Source organism: Clavelina lepadiformis, chromosome 6 (assembly GCF_947623445.1).
Source record: "Clavelina lepadiformis chromosome 6, kaClaLepa1.1, whole genome shotgun sequence".
NCBI lineage: Eukaryota > Metazoa > Chordata > Ascidiacea > Aplousobranchia > Clavelinidae > Clavelina > Clavelina lepadiformis.
In genome coordinates, this window is record NC_135245.1 from 5,874,489 (window position 1) to 5,899,546 (window position 25,058).

At 35.3% G+C, this 25,058-nt stretch overlaps 3 protein-coding genes and 1 long non-coding RNA gene across 9 annotated transcripts; 2 read left to right on the plus strand and 2 right to left on the minus strand.

Moving 5' to 3' along the window:
- Positions 1–340: 340 nt before the first annotated feature.
- Positions 341–9,733, plus strand: LOC143461858 (solute carrier family 45 member 4-like). 3 transcript variants are annotated; one of them, XM_076959767.1, is made up of 14 exons: positions 341–472; positions 940–1,095; positions 1,758–1,946; positions 2,054–2,239; positions 4,810–4,961; positions 5,573–5,693; positions 5,932–5,996; positions 6,102–6,141; positions 6,403–6,600; positions 6,717–7,103; positions 7,737–7,900; positions 8,015–8,114; positions 8,208–8,419; positions 8,594–9,733. In XM_076959767.1, the coding sequence occupies exons 1-14, from the start codon at positions 415–417 to the stop codon at positions 8,870–8,872; spliced, it is 2,307 nt and encodes a 768-aa protein (XP_076815882.1). In that variant the 5' UTR covers positions 341–414; the 3' UTR covers positions 8,873–9,733. The 3 variants fall into 3 exon arrangements, with proteins under 3 accessions (XP_076815882.1, XP_076815880.1, XP_076815881.1); XM_076959766.1 differs by having other exon boundaries at positions 382–472; positions 640–1,095; XM_076959765.1 differs by having other exon boundaries at positions 363–1,095.
- A 443-nt stretch (positions 9,734–10,176) lies between these two features.
- On the minus strand, positions 10,177–13,195 carry LOC143461859 (vacuolar-sorting protein SNF8-like). The gene is made up of 5 exons (XM_076959768.1): positions 12,106–13,195; positions 11,968–12,027; positions 11,635–11,786; positions 11,332–11,518; positions 10,177–10,786 (listed from the first exon to the last, which is right to left on the minus strand). The coding sequence occupies exons 1-5, from the start codon at positions 12,271–12,273 to the stop codon at positions 10,601–10,603; spliced, it is 753 nt and encodes a 250-aa protein (XP_076815883.1). The 5' UTR covers positions 12,274–13,195; the 3' UTR covers positions 10,177–10,600.
- A 1,093-nt stretch (positions 13,196–14,288) lies between these two features.
- Positions 14,289–24,810, plus strand: LOC143461920 (proton-coupled zinc antiporter SLC30A5-like). Of its 4 annotated transcripts, none has more exons than XM_076959862.1 (2): positions 14,289–14,428; positions 22,660–24,810. In XM_076959862.1, the coding sequence occupies exon 2, from the start codon at positions 22,669–22,671 to the stop codon at positions 24,793–24,795; it is 2,127 nt and encodes a 708-aa protein (XP_076815977.1). In that variant the 5' UTR covers positions 14,289–14,428; positions 22,660–22,668; the 3' UTR covers positions 24,796–24,810. The 4 variants fall into 4 exon arrangements, with proteins under 4 accessions (XP_076815977.1, XP_076815978.1, XP_076815979.1 ...); XM_076959863.1 differs by lacking the exon at positions 14,289–14,428 and adding an exon at positions 19,149–19,167; XM_076959864.1 differs by lacking the exon at positions 14,289–14,428 and adding an exon at positions 19,185–19,358.
- Positions 17,005–19,176, minus strand: LOC143461921 (uncharacterized). Its single transcript, XR_013118105.1, has 2 exons — positions 17,914–19,176; positions 17,005–17,660 (listed from the first exon to the last, which is right to left on the minus strand). It is a non-coding gene; the product is annotated as an uncharacterized LOC143461921 (long non-coding RNA).
- Positions 24,811–25,058: the final 248 nt, after the last annotated feature.

The window sequence follows — 25,058 nt, forward strand, 5'->3', positions numbered from 1 at the left end:
GTTTTACGCCACGCCAATATTAAAACTCTAATTATTCCTCAAATCGCAAGCCATTGGCTTGCATTTACAATTTTTGTATGCTTGTTTCTTATGACACGATTTTGTGACCACGTCAGAAAGACTGAAGTTGATATTTACGTCAGTGGCATAATGATGTTTGTTCCTTTGCTATGGCTGTGCTGGAAAACTCCGGCATATCTTGCAAACTTTTTATACAGCGTAATCATCCCAATGTCAATGGGCGTTTGAAATGCCTCAAAACATTATAAATCTAGCTTGCCAATCAATTACCTTGCCATAGACTAGTATTTCAATACTTATGCCTTTGAAATATGTGCAGCAAACCTTTGTTTTTCAGCTTTTTATGAGCTTAATACATGATTAATTGCTCTGGTTAATGTTGAGTGCTGCAGCATGGAAGATGGTGGTACTAAAAATGGTGAACCTTCAAGTTCTTGTAGGAATGGCCATGGTAGGAGTTTTATTTTTTTTTTGTAGAATATCTTTAGTTTTTCATATACTATTACATATAATTGTTTGTCCTAACTTATCGTAGTCAATATTGCCTATTAATTATTTTTTTGGTCATGCATACCAGGTTTGGAATTTAGAATGAAGGAATTGATTTTAATTTTTCAGACATTTTGCCACTTTTGGGTACTCAAAGTACATTGGATTGTCAAGTCTAAATTAATGAGTTTATTCTCTTTATTTAAACCATAAAATGGCTTAACTATTATTATTACACAGCATTTACCTCTTTTTGCAATTTCTGTTTCCAAACACAGAGCACAGATGTAGACACTTTATTGCCTTTTTTGTTTACTTATTAGTGTATGGTACTGATGAAAATTGTTATCTTGCTTTTGATTAGAATTTTCATTTCAACTATAAAATCGTTTTTATTAATTAGCTGCATAACTGGTGTGGCATTTTTAGAACTTGTACTAAGTGATACAAGTGCAGGAGCAAGTGATCATGAAAAACCACACAGGAAATGGTCAACATTATGGCTGCATACATCCATTATGTGTGGCAGAGAGTTTCTGTATGCAGTAGAAATTGTCTTGGTGACACCAATAATTTTGCAACTGGGTATGTTATGGTTACATTACAAGATTATTATACGTTTTTCCCAAAATTTCAATTTGATTCAAGTAAAAGATTTTTATACAGTATTATGTTGACTAAAATGATCAATATAATAGATTGACCATTTTGGTAACATAGCTTTAAATGACAGAATATGTACAAATAAAATCTGTTTCGATGAAACAAAACTAATTGTTAACAAAGGTTATAATTTGTTTCTAATTTTGGTATCTATGGTATGTATCACCATTATTTCTTAAATATGAAGCTGCAAATCTGTCACTAACTATGCCATGAGCATTTACAAGTTAATAACTTGATAGCAACAAGCAGTGTCAAGAACAATATGCTTACCACTGTTGCAAGTAGCGCCAGTAGTTACTGTATCTCATGTTTTTGTCAATGTGATGTAACAGAAACGTAATTGATGACATGACATTGATTCACCAGAAGTTTATATATCTAAGTAATAAATAATAAAATTGTGCATCCGAACCGCATTGCAAATATCATACCCATAATCACAGTAGAAAAGAAACACACATCCATACCAATAGCTCAAATGACTGTGCAAGGTGGGTATACCCATACCAGGCTCTAGTGTGAATAATGCTTTAATCTTTAATCCTGACAAGCTGTTTATGATATATATATGACACTTTTAGGCATGCCAGAAAAGTACTACAGCTTCATGTGGTGTTTTAGTCCCATCATTGGAATACTTGTTGGTCCAATCTTGGGCTCACAAAGTGATAGATGCATGTCAAGATTTGGCCGAAGACGTCCCTTTATCGTTGGCCTTGTCATTGGGGCAATTATTGGGCTTACCCTACTTATATTTAGCAAAGACATTGGTAAACTGATAAATATCATATGAACATCTGCAATGCATTGCATAAAAATAATGCATTTTGATTAAACACCTGACGCTTTTCTTTTGTTTCTTTTTTTGACATAACAGCTGCAGCTTTAAGTGCACCAGATAAAGAAAATCAGAGGCTGTGGGGTACAATTATTGGTGTCCTTGGCGCACAGACTATGGATTTCTGCCTAGATCAAACAGAAACGCCGCTTCGTGCATACACACTTGATGTTTGCTCTGCTCAAGACCAGCCAAAAGCTTTTGTTTTGCAAACTGTGTTTATAGGTAAGCTATTTTGTTTATTTCTCTCTGGGTTGTTTCAATAGCCGGTAAAATCTTATATTACCTCCTGAAGACTGCCTGTTGGTGCATTCAACAGCGCAACAAAATATGAGTGTTTTTTCTAATTCTTTAACACAAAGCGCTACTTAACCAGTAAGCTTACTTTACAAACAAATAGACAGGAAAATTATACTTCTTGAAAATAAAATCGTGAAAATGTTTTTCATTTGTTCTAGAATTCATGCCTAATTGCTTGGAAACAGATATATAAATAACCGATTACGTGCTTCAAAAAATATAAATGTTTGACCTTGACCTCACCTAGGTTTGCTTTGACATTGGTCTAGCCGTTGGCTTTATTTCCGTTATTTTAGTAGCTTTAGATGTTTACATTACTTTTTTCTACTTTTGCATATATATCTTAAACCTTCTGATTAACTGGTCTTAATACAGTAGTTTCAACACAGGTTCTTCATTGCTTTATACTAAGGGTTGGCCAACACTTTTTGGTGCAACCCACATAAAAATAGAATCCTACAATCACAATGTTTTGTGAGCATGATTTGCATGCTAAGCAATTGAAAATGATAACTGTAATAAGTCGTAAGCAGGGCTTTGGAGCAGGCGTAAATGTTAAGTTGCTCCAGCTCCAGAGCTCTCTTTTATCATAAATTAGCTCCAGCTCCGGAGCTCATTGATAACACTGCTCCGGCTCCAACTCCGGCTCCATTACGTCAAAAACTGAGGTTTAAGGATGAACGCTCAATTTGGAATATCTAGTTCAATGGGTCAGTCAGTAGTCAGTACCATCGGTTGCAGCTATGAACATGTGGCTGCTCTGCTGTCAAATCCCCAGCAATTCTTAATTTTGTGAAGGGTTGCTGTTAAATTGTGTGAATTCAACCAATAGTAGTAGGCTAGTAACATAACATCTTATGAAATACATCGGAGCCGGAGCTATTTTTCAAACAACTGGCTCCAGCTCTAGCTCCATTTGAATTTCACGTAGAGCTCCAGCTCCATTTAAATTTCACGTAGAGCTCCAGCTCCGTTGAAAATACACGGCTCCTTGGCTCCGGCTCCAAAGCCCTGGTCGTAAGGCTGCACCACAAAGAACATTTTTATGGTTACTGCGGACACGAATATCGTGTGTATGCCTAGATGCAAACAAATCTCAAATTTATTTGCTTCAGAACAATATGATAGATTTTCATCAATATGTTGGCCAGTTGGTTTTTGTTTCAAAAAAATTACCGTATTTCTTTGAATATATACCACCTTGTCTGTAAGCCTAGTAAATTTAAACTAATATACTGTATACGTTTGCATAAGCAATTATGGCTCTCAGACATTGGCTATATCGTAAGATATTAAAAATGATACAAATCACCATTGTTTACAAGTACCTTGAGTATAAGCCACTTATAAAAACGAAAAATTAAATATTACCTTCAGCTTAGTCCTCAAAAAGTTCAGTAATTAATTTTCGATTAAGAAGCTTAAGCCGTATACAACATATGACTTAATTTAAAAAAATGCTTATTCTTTTTTAACTAAACCACCAAAATGAATAGTAAATTTTCATCAATTTTGATAAATCTATCATAATTGTTTTGTTTGGATTGGTCAGAAGTCACTCTGTACAAGTTTAAAAAGTTTATCATGGCCTAGAGAAAAGGGCTTTGCGACCCTATTTGCACTATTTGCCGACCTCTGCTCTATACCAGAACCCCCATGAAAGTTTTGAGATGAAGAGCGACAAAATTATAGAATGCAAAATTAAGCTTGAGCTTAAATTAAGCAAAATTTTTAGCCCATAACGACCCATTAGTGAAGTCATATACTATGGCGTTTGAATTACAATAAATGATATTTGGACTAATTTCTAGATATAGAAAGCAAGTTATGTCCTGGGGATCACAAAACAGTTCATGTTAAAGGATTTGTGGATTGCTGTTTGCATGCATTTTAATAGGCGTTTTACTATAACCGACAAAGTAACTTGGAGTTATCTGGCAAATTGTGTTAAACAAAGAGTTAATGAGCTTTCATTGTATTTCTTTCAACAATTTTCATAGTGGTTTGGGCTCTATAGCAAATAGCAGAAAAAAGTTGCAACCATCAAACTGAACTTCTAGTAAGAAATTACATAGCATATTAAATTATACACTTTTCACTACACCTTAATTGTACACTAATGTTTAAATTAAAAAATCGTGATTAGTTATAAACTACTGAAACGTATTTCCCTGGCAACAGACAGGAAATGATTAATGTTAGTGTAACAACAATTATTTATTTACTGTCTAATTACACTAACCCGGCTACGCTGGTGTATTTTTTGCCTCATATTTAATATTACTGTTGGAAATTAGTAGTGCACTGTATCGAGCTAAATCCAATACAACTGATTAACTCATATTGATGTGAGAAGTGCTATGAGAAATAGGTTATGAAAATACATCTACTATTATTGTGCATTAATTTTAAAGCAATGCATGAATGAGATTTGGGCATACAAGAACAAAGACATTATTTGGATTAGATATTTATTATTTAGGTTATTCTTTTAGGTGTTGGTGGCGCTCTTGGATTTATAATTGATGGAATAGATTGGGAAAATACATTTCCTTCTGGCAGTGTTGCCAGCCAAATAAAAGTTGTTTACATATTTGCTGTTGTCATATACATTACAACAACAATCTGCAATCTCATTAGTATAAAGGTAAGGCAAGTGTTGCACATAACTAACAATAATTTATTACTTTTGATGATAATATGTTATGTTACGTTATTAATAAATCCATTTCTCGGATATATGCACACAAAACATCACTGATTAGCTTTTTAACTTGTCTGCACTCATTACATAAACACAATCGAAATGTGTTTGACTTCTGCTTTTGGCTTTTTGCTTTAACTTACCCCATTGTCGTTTTCCGAAACCTGGCGATAACACGAAGCAATGTCTTTTGTTTATCAAGTATGGAAAGTATAGTGTTGAAACTGGCTAAAGTGGTATCATTTTGCAGGTAATCTGCAAGGAATTATTGTTTGCTTTGTGGATTATATCGTGGAAGATACACAATTAAGTTTGGGGAACCGTACTTATAAAATTAGTCTGATTAATAACGGTTATAGTAAATAACCTTTGTACTTATATAACTTGAAACAAGGATAACGGTTTAAAAAAATATATTCAGTGGAAAACTTGATTTTTTAATGGTGAAATCTGAAACTTTTTAATGGTGTTCTCCAACTTCATCATTAACAATCACTGACACAAACAATGTACTTGTCATAATAATCTTGTTTCATGTAATGCTATTATATCAGGAAACACCATGGGTGAAAGTGAAGACAGCCACGCCAACTGCAAGTAATTCAGCAAAGTTTATTGCATCACACTTGCCACCAGTTAGAAAATCAAAGTCTGCCCAAAATAATGTTCAGACAGGTATTCAATCAGATAGTGAATTGTATGTAAGTGTATTAGTGATCAATTAGTGAAATAGCAGTAATATATTTATAAGGTTATATGTAAGCATTTCTCTACCTTTGGTGTCATTTGATTTCAGTAAGCTATTTTTTATCTAATTTGATTTGATGGCCTAGAAACCAATTAAAGTAATTACGTTATGAAACCAATTTATTGTAATTATGTAACATACTGTAACCTGATAACTTTAAAACAGAATCAGAGTGCTCAATCAATAATACAAACCCTGAAAAATGTGACAACTTTACTCCAAAAATAGTTGTAAGTGAAAAACATGGCGTTTTGTTTTATATTTCTTTTCACTTCTCTTAACCAAGTATTTTAGGAATGTAGCAAATAATGATAATTTGTTGTATTATTTTTTAGGTTTCATCTTGCCCAAATACAGGTGAACATGTACTACAAGGTATGTTTGTTGTCCGAATAATTACGATAATACTTGTTTACAACACCTCTGTAAATACATTTGATCTCGAATATGAAATTTTGCTAGATGGCAGTGATATTAAAAGCTTATGTCAGCATTTAATCTTTTGTTTTCAAACAGTTACTAACAAGCTATTGTTATTTTGAACATGGCATCCATGATCTAAGGCTTACAGTTGATTAAATATATGTCATCATATATTCTATGTCCAGTCACTTACTTACCACTTATTACTCATAGAACACCTGCCATATAATCAACGGCCATTGAGTTTACTCTCAAGGATTTCAATGAGCAAAGGACTCTACATTTCCACATCATGTCCTGGTGGTCTAAATAAGCGTACGCAAACTAATAGTGAATCTACGTCTTCTTTAGTCACCAAAGATTCAGCATATGGAGAGGACTCAGCCATGGCAACCTCATCAAACGATAGCTGTAAGCTTGATTTTAAGCACACTACACTACACTACAATGCTTAGTATTAGTTTGTGGTCAGTATTAATACAGATAAAGCTTATGAATGAAGACAAAACAATGCTTGAATTTGGCAGTGAAAACAGATGACATTTCTACATCATTTCCATCACTACTTACAAAAGAAAACCGGACGTCTGATGTTGGTGGAAGTCTGCTTAATCTTCTCAGAAATAAACAGTTTTCAATAAAGAATAGTATAGCCGACCCTACACAAAACAATGACTTTATTTTAAACAAAAACATAGACACAGATTTAAATTCAAACAAAACATGGACTTTAAACGGCAATCATACTGAAAACATGAAAGAAGAAAAGTTGAATGACAAAGAAAGTTCAACAAGGGCTGAAGAAAAGGTTTGTGCTACAAATGATCAAGTGGAAACATTACTTCCGAATAAAAACTCAACAAAGCACAATTGCAAGTCGATCAAAGATCACAGCAGTAAAGAGCTGAAACAAGGTAATCCAAAACTTGCCGATGTAATTGATTTTGATATGTTATACTGTCTACATTGGATGACCATCTGCATTGCAAATATTTACTCCATTTGTTTTAACAACTATCTTTTCACATGCATTATGTAGATTCCATGATTATACTATTGATTACTGCTTGATCGTTTTCCGAATATTTATTAAAGTTTAGTTACCACCTTAGTCGATGAGCAACACACATTTTTACCTGGTCCTAGAATGGTTGCAATGGGCTGGTCACCAAAAATCATAAGTTTTCAAGATAGAATTTGAAAAATTGATTATTGAAAGACCTGATTATTCAACATACACTGTTCAAGATACAGACGTTTTACGTCCATAACAGAATCGTTTATGCATGAAATTTCAATCAAAATGCAATGCTCATGAAATTGATTATAATTTATCATCATCATCAGGCTTTTGTTATTATAATCTAACATTTAAACAGACTAAAGAAAAGTAAAATAAAACTTCTACAACTAATGCAAAGGTAAAAAAAGAACTAAGCAGTTAGAAATGGTGTTTTGGCTTGAAATAGTCTGAATATGCAGATCACGACTTTCTTTCTGTCTTGTCAAATACTGCTTAACCAACTTAAATTTTATTTTACAATAAGAACGCCCGGTCACACTTCGTCAGCTCTGGCTTTCCATTCTTACAATGCCATCTGAACTGCGATGGTTATGTGCTGTCCAGTTTTTTGGGTTTGTCGGCATGGAAACATTTCTTTTATGGTACACTGACCTCATGGGAAGAATAGTTTATCATGGTGATCCTAAGGTATATCGGATTTACATTTAGCTGAAAATTTTCTGTTTTTCGTTGATTTTTGTCCATGTTTCTTGCAAATTCCAGTTTATCAAACTGCTTGATTTTCCACATTTTTACATTTAGGCACTTTCCAACTCAACTGAATTAGCAGATTACAACACCGGTGTTAAAATGGGTTGCTGGGGGCTGACCATCTACGCTGTTGCAATGATCATATTTCCTGGTAACGTGATGTAAATAAAGTCGGTTAATATCACAAAGTTGTTGCAATCGGACTATCTCATATATTAAAAATAATACTTTTAATCTGCATTAGTTGTATTGGAACGTTTCCATCTCCTTACGAAGATAAGCATGCGCTTTCTTTATTCATCTGTTTTTCTGTTGGGAACAGTCGTTATGATCATTATGTTCTTCTTTACAAACAAATGGGTAATGTTGATTCTGAACAGTTGCATTGGTGTCACTTTTGCCACCATGCTAACTCTACCTTATGTACTTGTTGGAAAGTATCATCAAAACAAAATGGTATGATAATAGACCTTCTGTGTTATGAATATTTATTTTCTTTACAATATGTGATTACTTCAATATGTTTGCTTCATTTAGTATGCACTAATTTATACTTTAGAGCATGATAACATATTCTTGATTGCTTAGAGACTTGGCCTTCACATACAATGTGTTTGATGTGTTTTCTAGTACGTCTTGACAAGTCCTGGAAATACAAGCAGGGGTTTTGGACTGGATTGTGCAATACTTGCATGCCAAATGTATGCGGGCAACATCGCTTCTGCCGCAATAAGCAGTCCGATTATTGACAGATTTGAAACATGCAAGGCGATGCTTCTTACAACAGGAGCATGCTTCTTACTCGCCTTTCTGTTTGCGTTTTTTCTTGTTACTTATCCAGATAAAAATAGAACATGCTGTGGAACTAGCAAGAAAAGGACTATGGATGACGATACAGTAGCTGTATAACCTACCGACACTTTCTCATTTTAGTCTCTCTGTTTCACACAATTCATACATTATGCATTGCATCTATATATTGTTACTGAGGCTCTTCAACAATCTCCATTTCTTCTTTGACTTATCATCCAACTGTTTTAGTGTATTGGTATCATACCACCTACATTTAATGGAAGACAACTACAAGTTAAGTTTATGCTTGATACCTCGTCTCGAAAGTAATTTTTTTGCTGCATTTTATGAACACTTTCTTGCTATGCAACTAACTAACATATTTTATCGCATTCTTTATATAGCCAAATAAATGTTAAATCTTCCACTTCGTTAATGCAAAACCTTATCTATGTTAGAGATTATTGAATGGTGTAGATATGTAATTGTTCTGTATTAAATTCAAATATTTATCCATTATTTTATGACGTTAGTTTTCTACCAACAGAATCTATGTAAAACTGACACATTTCTTTTTTGCATTACCAATGTTAAATTGCCATGTTTCAAAATATGATTAGTAAACCTAGCGCATTTTGTGGAGATTTGGTTGATAGGAAATCTTCAATAGGAAATTAAACCTATTATTAGCGTGCGAAATGGTATCAACATATTACAAGAAAACAGTGAATTCCGGTGTTTCAAGGCGTGCACCACAATACCTCATTATCTGCTAGCTAGAATATGTATTTTCTGTTGAAAAATTTTGCAGAATCGGTGTCAGATTCAGCCACTCCTTTGATTCACCTACCGTTGTTCATCGCTGTGCATTTATGTTACCTGTTTAGGCTACTGTTACAACAGTATTAAATGTAATTTTTCAAATGTTTTACTGAACTGTTTTGTTTTACCTGAGCACAAATACACCAGTTTCTGAAATTTTGTTTTCTGCTTTGTAATGGCTTGCTGCTGTCAATCAGTAGAAGTTGATTGTAACTTTAAAACAAATGGAATCAAATTGGTAGCAACTTAAGTCTTTATTTATTAAAGCATGTGAAATAACACATAAACAATGATTTAATTAATTAATTATCTCAGGCACATCATAACTTTGCTGTTTGAAGCTGAACTACATCGTTTTCAAGTGTTAGTGGTGTGATATGATATCTTTGGACTGAGTAGACTCTTTACATGACCTAAAACTCGATGATTCCTCACAACTCAAGAACCAGCTTGCAAAATCCATCTTGCACGACTACAAGTCAAATGCTCTCTCTGCAATGCGAAACTGTTGAGCTTTTAAAAGCTAGCCTTCCAAATAGTAGGTTACATAAGTTAGGATAATCATTCACTGTAAAAAAGGACATAACCAACCAAACAATAAAATCATCAGCATTTTTTTCTTTAAAATACCTAATGTATAAAAACAAATCCCCAGCTGAGTTCTTCCACTTCCAAAACAAAATTAAAAAATAAGTTTGTGTGAGTTAAAACTATGTAGTAGACTATAACGTTTTGGCTGTTTTCTTGGCTGAATGCAAGAAAATCTGCTTTCTTTTGAACGTAGGCACACAAGGATGTTTTAAAGTTCAAGTTACTTCAAATAAAAATGGAACAAGAACTTCACATAAAAAATAGAAATAAATATTCATGGATAAGGTCAACAATGATTAAATCTGTCCACCTTACACATTACGGCAGTTATAAGGGAAACCTCCAGACGGACAATTTTTACCAACAAATCAAGAAATTTGCATTGTAAATTGCAAGTATAGATGCTATTTTTCAAAACACAGAAGCATTATGTCAAGAAGCAAATTGTTGTTCAGCTGTAAAAAGAGCTGGAAACCAATACCAGCGCTCGTTAGTAGGTGTTTGATCGTCCACCCATGCCATTCCTTCATGGGTTAAGTGATCTATTACATGTTCACATCGTTCACTTTTCCATGACAGTTTTTTCACAACTTCTGAGACAGACATATGCCCTCCATTCTAAAGAAATACAACAAATGGGTGACCTAGCATGGTAATTATCATCTCGTGTCGTCGATTCTAAAATAAAAAATCCATTATACCATATTTACTTGAATAATAAGCTCGATTTTTATTTTTTTCAAACTTTTTTTGTAATTTTTTGTCATACTTAATATAGTTGACCAGTACCACATGCACTAAAATTACCATGCTGCTTATCCTGCGAATCAGTAGTTACACACAAACATACATAAGGTAGTTACGTTCGCTTCTTCAAATCTCCTTCATTGCTAAGATAATGCTTACACACTTCCAAGTCGCACAATGCAGGTTTTTTAGTACAGTAACCTTTTAGAAACATTTTATGTGTTTCCTAATCAAGGGCGCCTTCTTATTTTTAAAATCGTTTCATGCGCCTTTTAATCAAGTAAAAATGGTATTTGCAATGTGTAGTTATTCAGTTAACTCAAGTCGCTGTTACAAATAGAATTTAACATTTTCTTTCTTATTAATGATCTTAAAAAATAATGTGGCCTATGTCGTCAAAACCTGATAAAACTTACCTGCTGGGCAAGATCAAATATTGCTGTATGGTCCATGTTAAGTTCACCTGGTACAGATTGCACAAGCTGATTACTTTTGCTTCCAATTAAGGCAAAACCTGTTCCCAGCACCTTTAGCTTTTTGATAGCCGTCTGCACGTCTTCTGTTGAAATGTCTTGTCCATATCTACCCCTTGTTTTGATTAATCTGTAATAACATATGCCATAAATCTTCATTTTTCATTTCGTTGACATGTATGATCACTATTTTTTTAACGTAAAGGTTCAAATATGCATGGGTCTGAAAAATGAAAAGTTACATACTTTTGGTGAATTTCCTTCAGTGTCATTATTCCTCCATTTTGCGGCCTTGTTGCAATACAGATTTCAACAGCTTGCACTCCAAGTTCGTAGTAAAAGTCTCCCACACCCAACATCTCTGACCAAAATCCTTTACCAGAGGCCAACGGGTCTACCTATAAAAATTATTACAAATACTAGCAAATACAAAAATGATTAATGCCTTAATCAAATACAGTAGATAATACGTAAAAGTTTCTGTTTACAGTTATGAAACAAACAAAATCGAAATTTTCATGCTTATTTGTAAAGATATATCCATGCATCTATAGCAGTGGTCACTTCCAAAACACTCACCCCAATAGCTGCACACATTTGTTGAAATTGGTGTCGAAATTGTGGATTTTTTTTAATTTCCTAAAAAAGCAAATACATCAAATGTTACTTTACTATAAACTATAACGTTAAGGGCAGCAACAATCTACCTAAAGTAACCTGTTTGTGCTTGGCGGCAAAATCTTCCAAATTAGTGTGAAAAGTTTCTAATTGGTTGCTTAGTTGTTCAAGTTGCTGAGCTGCAATTTCATTGCCACGTTCTTTGTAACGAGCTGTTTCCAATTTTTTCTTAGTCACGGCACTTGCCCCAACTCCACGTCGCCTCATTATGTTGTTTGTAAGCGTTAGATTGTTTAGTATGTCCTATTTTACACTACATCTCTAAATCCTGTTAAAAAGCTGATCCATTTTTTATAGGCTATTTACTTAAGTTTTTACGTAAAAGTGATTACAGTAAGCAATATCATCAACATCTGTTCTACTAAAACACATGCCTTAACATAAAGCTTCCCAAACATAAATTTGAAAAAAACTGTCAACAAGCCTACCGGAGAAAGAGTTATTCAATAATATGTCTTTGTGGTTAAGCAATCACCACCAAAAGAATTCTCAAAGAAATGCAAATTTGGTGCTGATTATGACATATGTGGTGGCAATTACGACATCACGACCTTCATAACCAATAGGAAAGGGGGCCATAATCCTCACCTTAAAGATCCAATCTTATAGGGCCATATAGCCGTTTTTAAGTCTTCATAATTTTTTGTTTGCAACTTTTTATATACATAACTATAACCTATGCAACATTAAGTGCTATAAAAGCTACACAAAGCATTGTTTTTAAAGAATGACCATAGCCAAAGACAGTAGTCAGCCGGTTGTTTGTCATTTTGGACATTAAATATTCAAAAAAGAACTTTGACGGCCTAGATTCAACAAAAATAAGTCACACACTGGAGTTGTTGAAAAGGAGTTGTGTAATGTTTAATCAAGTTGTAAAAGCAAATTTAGGTAAACCCAGATTTACCGCCAGGTATAGATGTTGAAAGAACATACATTGCAATAACTTAACATCATGCGAGTATGATTATAAAATGATCGTATGCCATCAAAAACAGCATCATAGCAATAACATAGGCCTAGTGTACAATATTCTACCGTTTTGAGCTACGTAATGACATGACACCAATCCCACAGACTGCATAATGCTAAGTCAACAACCCCAACGTGATACAGCTGTGGAAACCCTGGCTTACATACCCAGTAGGTCAACTAGGACTGTAAAGAACTCAGTAGGGCCAATTACCCACTAATAGGTTTTCATGATTTCGAAACGTCAAAGGAAGAAGCTCTAGCCTAGTGCTGCTCAGTAATGAAGTAGGTTTACTTACGTACTGGACTTCAGAGTATGGCGGTTTTCGCCGAGATCTAAGGTGTGCAGAAGCAAAATTCCGTTGTGCAAGAAAGTAGGTGGTGTGCAATTCGATTCGTGGCTAGGAATTCACATTCTAGAATAACCAACCCTGAAGAACTGAATCTCAAAAGATGCAAATATAATTTTTTTTTTGGATCTTATAGGAACCGGTTTAATTTCATGATTGAAGTTTTTTATTTGCACGTGCAGCAGATGTTGTTGTCGATTGTTATTTCACATTCCAATACTATGTGATGAGTGCGTTAATCATCATAAATTAAACCTTGTGTCATGTCAATTTGACGATTGTAAACTTGCTTGAAACAAAATAATTTTGTCAACTTATTGCAGGTTCAAAACAAAAGCTTTTAACTTTTATCTTGTTCTAGAGAAGGATTCGAAATTCTAGATTAGGAATAAACTATTCTAGAATAGTCAGTTATTTTTTAATGTACATTCCTACTCGATTATTCATGGCTCAAAGCTGCCCAGCATTTGTGCACAATAGGGGAAGTTGCGGCTCTATACAATAGAAATCTGGAAAAAAATCAGTGTTTCCCACTTTTTTTTGGAGACAGCGGTTTGTCCTGGTTTGCAATGCAGTTTTGGAAAAGAATCTAGGGCGTGCTCTTTCCATACTATGCAGTCTCGCTTATGTAGTCTACTTAAGTAAAATCCGTCTACTTTGGCTACTTACTTAATAGTTAATAAGTAGTTTTGTTCATAGGCACTCCATAGTAACGTACTTGAGTATTGCCTTAAGTTGTATTGCTTTAAGCAAACTCTTGGTAATTTGCGCTTTCAAAACCTCATATTTCAGATCGATAACTACTTTTCAAACGACTTCTTACTTGAGTAGTTTAAACTTTAAAGTATACTACTTTTAAGAAATTAAATTTTTAAACAGCAATACTTTCACTCGTAATGAAGCAGATTTTTCGGAAATTACAATACTACTACTTAACTAACTTAATGTTTGGCTTTGACCATCACTTTGACCGAAGAAATTTGCAAAGAAATACTTGAATAAACTGAAACATCCTTACAACAACACAATGTTTGTGATGGGTACGTTTGACTGTTCAGTAAAGTTGCTTCAGTATGATGTTTAATATTAAATGTGTTCCAGCTGCGCCGGTACACGTTTTCTGCTGAGTCAAAGCAAAAGTAATCTTTGGTCAAAATCACAATCAGAATAAGATTAATGATGTGACGTCGCAATGGGAGACAAATTTTCGTTTTGGCACAACTCTGGCAGTCAGTAAACAAGGAAGGCACTGGGTAAAACCTGGACACGACGCAATCCGCGGATCGTCCATGGACGGTTGAAAATGGACGATTTTTGCGTAAGCGTCCATGGACGCTTTTACGCAAAAATGACGTTTTCCTTTAATCGTTCATGGACGGTTGTTGAAATAGGCTTAAATCAGTTCTTTTGCATCAAAGCGTCCATGGGTGGTTTTTAGGATAAGTTTAAAGCAGTGTTTTCGAGATCGTCCATGGACGGTTGAAAATGGACGATTTTTGCGTAAGCGTCCATGGACGATTTTAGGAAAAGCTTAAATAGCGGATATGAGGAAAGCGTCCATGGACGGTTGTGGGATTAGGCTTAAAAAGCGTCCATGGACGATTTTAGGATAAGCTTAAATAGCGAGATGATGAAAATGTCCGTGGACAGTTATGGGATAGGCTTAAATAGTGGATATGATGTAGTGTCCATGGACTGTTTTGGGGTAGGCTTAAATAGTGGATATGATGTACCGGTAGTGTCCATGGACTGTTTTGGGATAGGCTTAAATAGCGAATATGATGAAGTATCCATGGACGGTTATGGGATAGGCTTAAATAGTGGATATCATGAAGTATCCATGGACGGTTATGGGATAGGCTTAAATAGTGGATATGATGTCAGCATCCAGCAAGCATGGACAGTTTTGGGGTGATATGCAGAAATGATGGGACATGCAAAGACGTCCATGGGTTTTGGGATAGACTTAAATGATGTATTTTGGATTAACGTCCATTTAAGGGTTTTGGGATCTAGGTTTAAAATTAAATGATGGATATTGGAAAAACGTCCATGTACGGTTTTGGGTTAGGCTAAAGTGATACAGTTATAGGCATCTATAAGCTGGACACGAAACAATCCATGGACTGTTGAAAATTTTGAGTAATTATTTCGTGGCATGACCAACTTTTTTATTTATATGTCTTTACTGTAAATTGTTGTTATTATTCTGATTTAGATATAACATTACTGATCTCAATACATATTACTCTGATATTGTAAGTGTATTTTAGATCATTTTTACGTGCTAATGGCAAATGTTTTTGTGGCACTTGGGATAAATGTATGTTTCAGCATAGCAAACATGAAAGGCAACAAGACAGTTCGAATTGTGGCTCACTTGCTTTAAAGGTATTTTTAGAAAGGATGAATTTAAATTTGTGAAGATTAAGTATATATATAATCACTATTATCACTAATTCAAACTATTTGACATCACAATGTGTAATCGTGTATATTCCTAAAATCAAATTGGATTGTAAAAAATAGCTTTTCTATCAATAAGTGGCTTATTGCAGGAAGCTCAAAGAATCCTTAATGAAAGTTCTTCCGAGGAACAGATCGATACGGACAGCGAGTCCTGCAAAAAGTATCGCATGGACTTTGGCAATTTACTGCTTGATTCCACCGTTGAGAGGCTGTTGGGCTTTTAATTAGAACTGCAGTATTTGTAGCATGTTGTGACCTTGTTGTTGTTTAAGGTCGTTGAAGTATACCACATAATTTTCCAGAAGAGCACTAAACCATACTTATGTATAAAGTTAATGTAAAAGAGATTTATAGGAAAACCACCAACATTTTTAACCTGACTTTAAACAGATTAACTATTTTGTTTGTTGTTGTATTTGTAACTGGCACATGGTTGGTCTTGAATTTGTTAACTAAATATTTTTAAAAACTGTATATATACTTCTGTTTTCACAACAAAGTATTTTAATGTAAAAATGCAGATAGATTTATTTCATTTTGCAGACTATGATGTATTGTTGAGTTTTTGCAATATATGCCACAATCAAGACCCATCTGAAATTGACCAGCAAAAGACAGAATGGGTAAACCTTGTTCATCATATAATATATTAACTTAGGCATATTTAACCATCATTGCATACAGTTTAGTAGGTATTATAAGTTGCAACTATTTTACCACTGTAGTAAAACTATTTCGAACTGGGCAGCGGCAGATATCAGATTTTGGAGAAGTTTATTTTCAGTTTTACTGTGGTCTAGGCCAAATTTTGAACTTTTTACTTTTAGCTTGATACGTCAACAGGACCATGATAATCTCTATCGTCGTTTCTTCGCATGACTTAAACCTGGCACTGATTCCTAATCATTCAATACTCTGGTTAACAAGCTAGCCTTTGTACAATTTTTTTTGTGACATATTTTTTATTGGTTTTTGCATCATATTGCCCAAATTTCAAACTTTTTGCCAGTTTAAATAAAAAGACCTAGCGTCGTTAATGCATTGCAACTGAGTATCGAACACAAGCCATGCACAAAGTTTGCTCATTTGTTTCAGATGTTACTCTATGTTTCTACATTCAGATAATAAATGTCTACGAGCACACAGGTCCAGCAGTGCATAGTTTTATTTTTGTATAATTCCTGTTCTACAACCAAAAATTGTGTACATAAAACCGTACATAAAAATTACTTAACTCAAACACAACTAGAAAATTTAAAATCACTTTTAAAATTCTAGTTGTTTTAATTTTGCACTCGTGGTTCCAAAACACTTATGAAAAAACTAAGTTAATGACTTGTGTTTTTTTTGATAGGTTGTTTTAACTTTATAGAACACCTATACCATGCTCAAGCATATGTGGGCAGTACTGCGGTACTATAGTACCGAATTACTTTTTTCAAGAAATTACAGTCAGTCCCGGTACTTTTCGTGTGATTAGTTAAAATTTAACAAGTTTATGTTCAAAAAACACATGTTAATTACTCCTTAATACCAATTGTAGCATCTGTTGATCTTTTTTAATCTAGAAGTGTCAAGCAAAATTGCGAACAAGTAACCTTTACCGCAGCAAATATTGCATTTGCTGCAGCATCTTTTACACGAAAAGTGCTGTCTGTTCACCTCTTTGCTTAAGAGATCACTTTACAGGATTTAATTGTCTATATTGTTTTTTCAGATTGAATGCAGTCTTTGTTGTCGATGGGTTCATCAGAATTGTGTACCATTAATACAGTATTTGTCGCAGGAATATTTTTGCAGCACCTGCAAAAAAGAATAAATGGATTAATACAAATTTTTGTGTTTGACGCGAAAGTGAATATATTCAATTTTAAGCAATATATGACGAAATGAAATCGAGATTAGGTGTTACGATGCTCACAGTTATAGTAAAATATGTACAATTTAACACATTAAGCTTGAGTGATGATGAAAACAACTTAGTTAAAGTCTTTATATTCCCAATTAATTATATTCCTCCCCCGCGTTCACATTCAAATACTGAGTGAGTTTTTACTGGATTGACGATGATGGTCACTTCTCTCCTGTCAGCTCATCTTATAACAAAAATCGTTCATGGATGCTTTTAAAGCCCATCTCAAAACAGTCCATGGACACTTCATCAAATCCACTATTTCAGCCTATGCCATAACTGTCCAAGGATACTTTCATCATATGCACTATTTAAGCTTATCCTAAAATCGTCCATGGCCGTTTTTTAAGCCTATCCCATAACCATCCATGGATACTTCATCATATCCACTATTTAAGCCTATCCCATAACCGTCCATGGATACTTCATCATATCCACTATTTAAGCCTATCCCATAACCGTCCATAGATACTTCATCATATTCGCTATTTAAGCTTTTCCTAAAATCGTCCATGGACGCTTTTTAAACCTATCCTAAAACAGTCCATGGACACTTCATCATATCCACTATTTAAGCCTATCCCATAACCGTCCATGGATACTTCATCATATCCACTATTTAAGCCTATCCCATAACCGTCCATGGATACTTCATCATATCCACTATTTAAGCCTATCCCATTACCGTCCATGGATACTTCATCATATCCACTATTTAAGCCTATCCCATAACCGTCCATGGATACTTCATCATATCCACTATTTAAGCCTATCCCATAATGGTCCATTGATACTTCATCATATTCGCTATTTAAGCTTTTCCTAAAATCGTCCATGGAGGCTTTTTAAACCTATCCTAAAACAGTCCATGGACACTTCATCATATCCACTATTTAAGCCTATCCCATAACCGTCCATGGATACTTCATCATATTCGCTATTTAAGCTTTTCCTAAAATCGTCCATGGACGCTTTTTAAGCCTATCTCAAAACAGTCCATGGACACTACATCATATCCACTATTTAAGCCTATCCCACAACCGTCAATCGACGATTTCCCCATATCCGCTATTTAAGCTTTTCCTAAAATCGTCCATGGACGCTTACGCAAAAATCGTCCATTTTCAACCGTCCATGGACGATCTCGAAAACACTGCTTTAAACTTATCCTAAAAACTACCCATGGACGCTTTGTTAAAAAATAACTCATTTAAGCCTATTTCAACAACCGTCCATGGACGACTAAGGGAAAACGTGGGTTTTGCGTGAAAGCGTCCATGGACGCTTACGCAAAAATCGTCCATTTTCAACCGTCCATGGACGATCCGCGGATTGCGTCGTGTCCAGGTTTTACCCGGTCCCAACAAGGAAGGCCGCCACTATTTCATCAGAAAAATAGTGCGTTCAAGGCCATTTCTCAGTTTTTTGTTAACCTAACTTTTACAAAGTGACCGTATGTAAGTCACGCAACCTGTTGTTAAAGATCGGTTAGAGTCGATCGATCTGTTAGGTTAGGAGAATGGGCATGAAACACGTTGATTCTAGCTAGGCTATTTAAGGTTTTCTTGGAGTTAAATTTAGTTTAGAAGGTGGGTTTAACTTGGATTTAAGCCATAGTTTAAATCAGTGGTTCTCAATTTGTCATGGTTCGTGGCCCTCTTACAGTGACCTTCAAAATTCGTTGCCTCCTGCTCATCAATCAAAAATGTAGATTGTTGATTGCAAAACACTTTGTACTTCACTATAGGCTAGGCCTAACATGAGCGCGTTTGCTGTATCCTTCGCCCGTTAAGTTTGCACAGCAAGCACAAAAACGTTAGGAACCTGTGTCCCGCTTTGTTACGTCTTCCCCTACTATAGCTCATTAGTGAGGCAACTACTTATGCCCCCGGGGCCATTAGCTCCCGGTTGAGAACCCCTGGTTTAAAGCATGACAACTGCACCCTCAAGATTTTTAATAGGCCTACTAATTTTAACTTTAATACCAAAGTTTTCCTTTTTTACCGTCAAAAAAAGAGGCTTTGTGTTTAGGCTAATGTTCATTGCAGACTGCAAAATGCACCTAGTACACCATTTTGCATTCGATGCACCCTGATTTTAGCCAACCAGCACCCGCTCACCCCAATTATAGCCATCCTTCACCGCCGAGATCTTCTCGAAAAGTGCCATGCTTTCCAACTTGGGATCTAACAATGTTATGACATTTAGATTAGGTTAACAAGGAACTTTGAAAAATTGCTTCAAACACATGATTTTCTCCAGTAAAATAGTGACAGCCTAACTTTTTTGTTATTAATAAAATATATATAGGCTACTTATTACTTACATAAAATTCGTTCAGGTCCATTTATCTAATTTCAATTACAAAATTAAATCCAAAATAACTCGAATCAAAATTTTAAATGCTCATCCTCTAGGAGTCTAGGCCTAGTTCGCTTGGAATTGCACCCATGTGAAATTGTGTCTACCTCACTTTCTCGAAAGCCGATTCCTATACATGGTCAATATCCCACATGAATGTATCGCAAAAGCTATGGAATTCACCAAAATCCTGATAATATGCAACGCTTATTGTTGGGAGTATAAATTTATCCTTCGTATGTCAGTCTGGATGTTGTCATCAAGAGAAGAGCTTTTCGGGGAAGGGGGCAAGCCTCCACGAAATTGCACTTATGTGCAGTTTACATATTCATTTGATTATTGTTTATTTTTCTTAAGAAAGGATTGTCAAATAAGAATATTATTTACCATTAAACCAGTTAAAAGAACAACGCACAACAAATTCTGCCTACGTGTGCATTGATTTCGATAACCATATGTATGTCTTGAAAAATTCTTTTTGATTGAACATTCACTATATATGTTGAAGAGATCAGGGGAGCATACACAGCCTTGCCATACTCGTTTTTTGATGGATATTAAATTTGTTTCTATTGTTCATGTCCGTATTTTGCTCCTTGCTAGTAGTAAAGGTTTTATATCAGTCGCAAGTTCTTTTCCTCCAGGTTCATTTTGTTTAGTAATTCCAATAGCTTCAGATGTTTAACACGGTCAAAAGCCTTTTTGTAGTCTATAAAGCTTAGGTAAAGGTTTACTTGCATTTCAATGGCGCTCTTACAGATAGTTCTAAGCAAGAATATAACATTATTACGTGTTTCTCTGCCTGGCAAAAATTCGTACTTTTCTGTTGAGATTTCGGTGTGGAGTTTCCTCTCTCTTGATCGAAATAAAGCTACTTTTTAAACAATTTTAATGACGTGGCTCATGAGACTGATGGTGTGAAAATGTTTACAATCGTTAGTTCCTAGTTTCTTAGGGATAATTATAAATATTGACTGTCACAGCGCTTCTGAAATCTTGCCGCTGTTGTAGATTAAGTTAGGCAGTTTGTGAAGTAAATCAATACATAAGTCTTTAAGGTCTTCAACTGCGATGTTGTCTGGCCCCACAGCTCTACTGTTACTAATGCTACACACGGCATTCCTGATTTTACTCAAAGTTATTTCTGGGCCAGATAATGGCTCTCTGAAGGAAAAAGGTTCATTATTTGCCATTCTTAATGGAACATCTTGTTGAAGGTGAGCTCTAACTGTTGGCTGCCTAATACCTTATAATTCAATTTTTTCTTGTAAGATGTAACTTTGTATTTCTTCAACTTCTCTCTAATTTTAGCCACTACTGGAACATGGTTGCTATACCAGTCTGCTCCATGGTATGTCTTTGCATCAAGGACTGCATTTCTGAATCTTTTGTTAATGATGATGTAATCTATCTTGTTTTTATATTTTCCTCCTGGTGATTTCCATATATGTAAGCATCTGGCATGGTTGTTGAACCAAGTGTTGGTGATGGTCATGTTGTTTACTTCACACCAGTCATGCAGTAATTCTTCTCATTTCCTTCACTTCTGCTCATCCCTTGCCAACGCTTGCTCTGAAGTCGCCCATGAAAATGAGTAGCTCTCTTGAGCTGTATGTGGTTGTGGCTTCACATAATTAGTGATGAAAGTTTGTCATATCTGTTTCTGTGGAAATTTCTGTTGGAGCATCTTAGACTTGTATTACATTGTAGTGTACTTTTTGTCCTCCGAGTTTCAGCAGTAACATTCGGTCATATATTGCCCAATGTTTTTGGTAACATTTCGCTGATTTTTTTTCCATCACTGTTCCTATACCATGTTCATGTTTTTTGCTTCCTGATCAGATGATTTTGAAACTTTTCTTGTAAATTTGTCCTTGGTTTGTGCAGCGCATTTCAGCTATTCCCATTTATTCTGTCTTTTCTTGAGTAATGTTATCTAGCTTCCTTTTCTGGTAGAGACTGCATACATTTCATGTTGGGTTGGACTTTGATACCGACGAGTAGCTGATTGACAACCGAGTAGGACATGTTGGGCGTCATCACAAGTCCGTTGAGTTTGTGGTTGTAACATTTTCAGGTGATCTCCAGTTTAATAGTGATATGCAAACAAAAACGTTTGACTTCTTAGTGCAGAATTTGACGACTTATGGCAAACTAGACCAGGGGGCACCAATACTGTGCCCATGGGCGCAGGAACCACACCAGTTTCCCACGGTTCATTTTTAAAAATAGCAATAAATTTTTTTTTAAATCTTCTACTTCTAAAAAAGCCGCATGTTACATCACTCTTTTTGATCACAAGTGAAGTTTTTTCCTTTTATGTAACATGTGTAATTTTATACTATTATACATATTTAGCAGGTTTGTTTAAACGTCCATTTGCTTGCTAAGTGTTCTTACGAACACTTAACGGCCCTCAGGAAGTGTACTTAAGTATTCCTTTTTTATTGTGCTGATTTTGGTTTTGCGGCTGACACTTTGAAATATTGAAGACTACTGTCTTATTATATATACTTTTTATTTTTTTAGATCAGTGCAATGGCAGACAATATTCAAAGTGACAAGCTGGGAAGAATTCAGTCAAATATTGCCAGCGGTTTTGGAAAATATGGCTTTATTTGGATTGTTATCAAGATAATACGTTGCATCGGTCTATTTCAAACCAGTGATTTACTGAAAACCATTCCTGTAGTTCCATTTTTATTTTTTGCTAAGCTTACTTCAGCTGGAACATTTTTGCTCATACAGAAGCCTTTTTCAAGTGGCCAGAAGTTGAACAAAAAACAATGGAAATACATTTTTCGACACGCTTTGCTGGGACTAGTTTCGAATCTTTTGTGGTTATCGGCACTTAAACTTTGTGGCCCTTTGCGAACTATTTTGGTATACGAGCATGGTGAACCTATTTTGATAGCTATGTTTGTTGGAATGTTCTCAAATGGACGCAGGGGAAACCATGCAAAGGCCAGGGGATCACTGATGTTTTTCCTTGGTATAGTTTGCTTGCTGTTTTTTGATAATGACAGTACAATGTTAACCAGGAAACCTAATCACCCCGAAGGCACACACACAAGCAGTATATCACACTCATTTTATGCTTTGATATCTTCTCTAGGGGTTGCCGATCACAAAGGAGGTGTTCTGCTTCTGGTTTTCACGTTGCTGCTTAAAGTTGCATGCAGTGGATACACTAAGAGAGTCAGCGCTCATATTGGATGTGTCAAACGCTTACATGCTCTATCAACTTTGTTGTCTGCTGTGTTGCTTTGCCCATTTTCGATTCTAATCTATCTTACTGGATCTGAATTAAACATAGTCAAGAGCATTTTACCTTTATTCCTTGCTGTCGTGTTAGTTTTTGTCATCGATTATTATGGACACTTAAAGGTTTCCACAAAGCTGGAAGCTGTACGTATGGCACGCATTGGATATTTCACAATGGCGATTTTTGCTCTGTTTTTTGGACTTCAGTGGAGTCAAACAGAAGGCTTATCATCAGTTCATCATGTGGAAGAACATGCCTTATCCGGTGGAGTGGTTGTTAGCACTGTATTTTTTATTTTGGCATCTGATATGTTGTCGTGGCCATCTTCTAAAAGTCAAAAAGGAAGCTTTATTGGTTATTCTGCTGAAGGCTTACCCTTATATCGCTTTGCAGATGATGTATTGCAACGAGCTTCTAAATCCACAGTTGTTGAATTATTCCATGGTCTTATGCAGCGTGTTATGAGAGAAAGGGATTCAAGACATATTTTCTACTTCCTTTGCATCAATCTATGTTTTGCCTTTGTTGAACTCACCTATGGCATATGGAGTAATTCACTTGGGCTTATATCAGACAGCTTTCATATGCTATTTGATTGTACTGCTTTAATACTGGGTTTGATTGCTGCAGTGATGGCAAAATGGAAACCGTCAAGAATGTTTTCTTATGGTTATGGAAGAGTAGAAGTCCTATCTGGATTTGTGAATGGCTTATTTTTGCTGGTTGTTGCCATCTTCTTGTTCCATGAAGCGTTTCAAAGGTTACTGGATCCACCAAAAATTGATACGGACAAATTGATGGCTGTATCTGTGGCTGGGTTTCTTGTGAATTTGGTTGGTGTTTTTGTGTTTAGTCACCAACATGGTCATGGTTCAGCTTGTAATCACGACCATCACCATCATGATAACACCAACTTGAAGGGTGTTTATCTCCATATTTTAGCAGATTTATTAGGAAGTGTCGGAGTCATTGTTTCATCATTTGTAATTGGACGCTGGCAGATTTTAGTTGCCGACCCTATTTGTACTGTTCTTGTCGCTACACTTATCTTGTGCACAGTTTGGCCATTACTCCGGGACTCTTCGCGGATGTTAGCCATGTGTGCATCCCCAGAATTAGAACTAGACATCAACAAAGCATTGTCAAAAGTTTCGGCAGTTGATGGTGTCATATCCTTTCGTTTCTGTCAAGTATGGCAGCACACTGATGATGAAATAATTGCTGCAGTCAGTGTCTATGTTGAATCTCATGTGATCGAACAACGCATAATCTCCCAAGTTACTGCTATACTTAAAGAACACCGGATAACTTCCGTTACTGTTCAAGTAGAAAAAGACAACTTTTATCAGCACATGTCTATGGAACGCCAACGCCGCAAAAATAGCAAAGTGTTAAATTGAATCGCAAGTATGCAATTTATGTATTGTTTTCATAATTTGATTGGAAGGTTTTCAAACGTAACTTTATAGATTCAAATCACGAAACAACAAGCCAAACGCCAAAGCCGGCAATCAAACGGGCTTTTCTGTGATTGCTGTTGCACGATTCATATGGCAATTATCAAAATGGTTTCGCAACATTTACAATTACACCACAGTTTTATAAACTTGATTTTTTAAATCAAACCACGACATTTTAAGTCAGATATAACAACTGCAAAGCA